This window comes from Coloeus monedula, assembly GCF_965178545.1.
Source record: "Coloeus monedula genome assembly, chromosome: 6".
NCBI lineage: Eukaryota > Metazoa > Chordata > Aves > Passeriformes > Corvidae > Coloeus > Coloeus monedula.
Window position 1 is genome coordinate 54160226 of NC_138786.1, and position 5069 is coordinate 54165294.

General features: G+C 37.2%; 1 protein-coding gene across 5 annotated transcripts in view; it reads left to right on the forward strand.

Annotated features, from left to right (window-relative positions):
- Positions 1 to 5069, forward strand: part of WDR20 (WD repeat domain 20) — a 45499-nt gene that overhangs the window by 36627 nt on the left and 3803 nt on the right. The window contains exon 4 of one of the 5 annotated variants that reach the window (XM_082282807.1): positions 1695 to 1828. The exons of the other annotated variants lie outside the window; for them this stretch is intronic. Within the exon in view, the coding sequence (XP_082138933.1) occupies positions 1695 to 1784 (90 nt within the window). The 3' untranslated portion in view covers positions 1785 to 1828. Of the gene's footprint in view, positions 1 to 1694; positions 1829 to 5069 lie in introns of those variants that run through there. 5 annotated transcript variants of the gene reach the window in all.

The window sequence follows — 5069 nt, forward strand, 5'->3', positions numbered from 1 at the left end:
TGTTGGACTTTGGAACTGACTATTCACTGTCTGTACAGCAACTCCATTTCATGTGAATGGAAGCTGCCGATGAGTTCCCTGTGTAAGAAAGCTCAAGGTAAGATTGGCCAGAAGTACCCCCAGGTGAAATGGCAGTGTATAACCTAGCAAGAGAAACATCCTACCACTTTGTAAAACAAATGCACATGGAATTTATTTATTTGACTTATTGTACAGGAAAACTTAGACTTAAATTATAACATCCTTGAATTTTCTAGTTAACTACAATTGTAGTACAGTATCATGTTTTAGTATGACTTCTGTTTTAGTGAAAGTACTTAAACATTCATGTACTATATTTGAGTGAGACGAGCAGCTATACATACTAATTCTTCCTCAGTGGAAAGGAGCATTTCATCATTACAATTGAAGTTCAATTGCTGGTATTTAAGTACTATCAAATAGATTTCTTTCAACGTGATACGGTATCTGTATAAACTTCAGGGATGATTATAGTTAAACTGAAACACAGCTATACGACTTCAGGTTACCATGCTAAAATTTGAAGCTTTCTGTAATGTGCGCAATAGCAAAGTTGCACATGGCATACCCGCATTATCAGGGTGAATTAAACCTAGAGTACACTGGTGTGATATTTATAGCAAGGTATGTGTGTGTGCGTGTGTGAGGAGGTGTGACAAGTGGCTCCAGTAAAGCCAGGAGAGATCATAACCCTGTAAAGGCTTTATGATGAGGATGTCTGGATTAGGAAATAACATGACTTTTACTAAACACTTTCTAGAAAACCCATGTTCTGAATTATCACCTCTTAAAATTTGAGTATGTACTTGGAATGACTGTATATGTCTGCCCCTTTAACAACATAAAACTACTAAATTAATATTTTAAATGCTGGCCTGCTTATGTTACAATAATAAAATTTGTGTCAGTTAATTTACTGTCAATTTACATGTAAAGATTAAACTATTTTTTCTGCATTTTATGATTCTGTATACTGGAGTTTGTTAAAGATTGACATGTTAGGTGATACTGTACAAAATTGTATTGACTACCTTTAGTGAAAATCAGAAGTAAAATTCATATGTATTTCCTTTTTACACTTCCATCTAATTTCTTGACAACTTGAATAAATTTCATAGAGCCTTTCTAACATGAACTATTGTTAATTTAACTGTTGCAATAATTAAGCTTTAAGAAGTATTGTTGGTATATTTATAATTTTAAGAAGATCATGTTTGTTTCATACTGCTTATTTTTAGCTGTTCTATTGTCACTGTTACAGCTGAAGAACTTTACTAAATACTTGACATTACAAAATAACTTGCTGGGGTTGTCCTCTGTATACTGATGTTAAATAAAAATGTGTGATTGAACTGTAAATGTAGATAACTTTCAATAGTCCTTTCCACATTTGAGTTTTAACTTGCAGTGCTTAGGTGGTCTTACGCTCTCGCGCTGTGCTGAACAAATGGCCACAACAAAACTGTTAACTTGCCATGCTTTAAAGTAAGAAGCTGATCACATCTGTAACCTGCTCTGAGAAAATGTTTCAATTCATCTCAAGACAATGCAGATGTTTTGATGTTTAAATCTTGCTGATAAGGACATGTCTCATGGTGGCTATTTTTTTTAGGACTAGAGTAACATTAAACAAAATACTTACCAAACCACTTTTCAAACTTGTTTAAACTCAGATTCAGCAGAACACAGACATGGCTGTATCTAGATTATCTCTGCACACCTGTCCGGTAGGAGCTGGGGCAGAGTGTCGTCATTCCTTCTAGGACTCTACAGGAGCTCTTTCCTCTGTGGACTCTGGTGCAGGGTATGTTCTTTATTCCAGCTTTAGATCTTGATGTTTACCTAATGATTGCTGAATTTACAGCCCCAAGGATATGGCTCATACAGATGATACAAGCATTTTCTGTCTAGAAAAAACTAGTCTAGAATAAAACTCATCCGAACTAAAATTAAACTTGTCTAAAACTTAGGCTGCAAAATTTCTTGGAGCAAATTTAGGTGAAGACTTAAGATGTTGCCCTTCCATTTAAGGGGTTAGGGATTGTCTCACCCTTGCAGAAGTGATTCTTTGTTAACCAAAGAAAGAGCCAAACAAGTGCTATTTACTGAAGTGTTTCAGAGGCATTTTTGAGGAATTTAAGTGTAAAAGTAGTTACTTTGGCTCCAGTATGAGTGTGGGAGGACTCTTGTTTGTCTCTTATGCAAAAATACTCTGTAGACTAAAGCTGAGGGAATCATCTTATGTAAACTTGAGAACTTTGTGGTGCTTCAAAGGTATTGATTGACCATTGTGATGATCTATACATAGAACATAGATGTATATTTAAGGACAGGGGCTAGCAGAGGAACAAAAGAAAATCTGCCTGAAAGCTTCTGGAACGTTCAGTTATATCAAATGATGCAAGAACTGGCTGGTCCAACCAGTTTCTCAACAGTCAGTGTGAGTCTGAAACAAAGCCCAGCTTCCACAGGTTTTGTGGTCAGAGAAGGTATTTGGCAAAAGATGTCTTGAAACATGAAGGTGTCATTTTACTTGTCCTTAATAGTATTGCACAAACTTCTCAAGGAAATAACTTGTATGATCATGTTATTTTCTGGGTTTTGAAGCTGGATTTTAGGTAGGTGCTGATCAACCTTATCAAATTCATTCGGCTCCTTTCTTCTGCTAAGACCACAGTAACTTTACAGCTAACGCACATGGGGTTGCCTTAAGTCATATGCTTTTCCCTGCGGTTTTTCCTGGTTTATCTCAATTTCATTATTTTTTAAACTGAAAATTTTACTCCTTACTGACTTTTGTAGTTCGAGGTAAGTAGAGAAACAACTGTTTCTAAGCATGTGAGCCCTTACTACTTGAATGAAGCTTAAGGTCCTGTTCAAGCCAGGTCAGGTTTCTGCTGGCAAAAGCCTTTTTTGCATTTTCAAGCACACAGGCAGTTGCATCTTATTTTTTTTCTTCCTGTTGGACCTGCCTATCTTCCATTTACCTAGTGCCACTGGACAGATGTTAGTTAGTCTGATGGTTTTCTACTGGCCTTGAATTTGGTTTTTTTGTTGACAGTGACCTCTGTTAGGAGAAAAACTCCTTTATGTACACAGAGGAGAAGTTGCAAGTGAAACCCTGAAGCTGCTACAGTCTTTTATAAGGTCTGGTGTCAAATGGTTTATGCCTTTATACTTTTGTGTAATGTTAGCAGAACAGAGAAAAAAAAAAGGCAAATGGAATAAAAATTTAAAAGCCCATTTAGCAAATACACAAACTGTGTAAAGATTGGTATCACCCTAAATCCCATACAAAATACTGCTCTGTAGCATTTTATGTGACTGTACAGCATGTGCTTTCCTGAGCATTTTCAGTTAATTAATTTTATTACTCCATTAGAGATTAATACCTGATTTAGTGACTATATGCAGTTCAGAAACTTTTGCTATTAAATGCTTATTCATTTGGATAAGAAACTTGGATATTTTGTTCATGCAAATCTTAAAACCAGTTCAGCTGATTTAACTACAGAATTTTAAACAAATGTGAGAAATCTCTCTGTGGTTTTGGGGTATTATTCCTCAAACACCATAATGGACCATGGGCTCTTTCCTCAAGCAAAGGTGTCAGTCCAGATTACTTTGTAACCCTGATTACTCCAGGAATATCACAGTTGTGGACAAGAATAAACTACTCCTGGAATATTTTTCAAATAATAATTTCCCATTATTTTATATACTGGCAATTGTAAAAATGGTTTAACAAACCAGTGCCATTCCTGTATGGGCATTTGTTAATCCAGCCATATTTTACTGGGTTTAATTGCATTAGTGAAGTGTACTATGAGACTTCTTTTTTTTTTCCATGGGATTGTTTGTTATGTTGGACCCTTTCCTTTGTTTTTCCTACTTTTCAATTTCAAACCAGAAAGCAGAAGGTTGAACAGTTTGACATCCAGCATGTTCTGAGTGCCAGCGGAGCTGTTTCCCTGAAGGACACGTGCACTTTCTGTGTCCTCCTTGCCCTTTATTACCTAGATTAGTGAAACTATGTAGATTGCAGCTTTGGCTCCAATTAAACCTCTTCTAATTTAAATTAAGAAAATATTAACTCAGTAGTTACTGTTGACTTTTTTTCTTGCTTAGTATTGTAGTATCTTCCTGATTTTTTTTTTTTCTTTTTAAATACAGCAATTACATACTGATCATTCATAGATTAATCTGTTTCTGTTTTGAAACCTTATGTTTCATGTCTTTGGAAAAAAGCCCCAGACTTTTGTCTGGATTGTATGTGGAATTTTTAAAAACATACCCACCCCTCTCCTCACAATCTCATAAAGGGGGAGGAGGGTTTGTGTTCATGCTGCTGCAGCGAACAGACCCCAGCAATGAGTGCCATGAAGCCCGGGTGCAAATGGCCTTCCTGACTGTACTTGTTACGGCTTTTCATTCTTACCCATGCCAGCCTATTTTTACCAGATGTGCAAAGTCCTGTGTGTTTCAGGAAGTCAGAGAATGCATCGATAAACAGGGTAGCCCTAGCAACTAGTGCTGAAGCAGCCTGTGTTCAATATTCACAGCACTAACTGATTTAAGAAAAATTATCCCATCTGAAAGCTGCATCGCTCAGCTGTGGAGTGTCCCATTAAGAAGGCAGATGGGATACTGGCTACTTGGAGGACCCTCTCTGAGGTAGAGATGAACATTATTTTACTTAATCTCCTGTCTTGGATCTCGTAACTCTTCCGTTTCCCATGCCTGCTAGACTCATATGCTGACGAAATACCACTGCTAATAAAACACTACGTTTATTTCCAAAACTTTGAGCGGTCTCTTAATTTGTTCCTGCTGCTTGCTCAGTGGGATCTGTTTGTCCTTAAGCCTGAAGCTGCTGCACTGCGCAGCAGAGCTGCAGCTGTTGTTGCTCTGCTCTTCCATGGTTCCTGTCACAGCTGTTATATGGGCCAGCTTGGCTGTTGCCATAATAAATTGCTGCAGCTTTTGTTCCATCTTTTCCCACCTGATTGACCAGACTTGGTAGTTCCACCACAGAAAGCACTGCACTC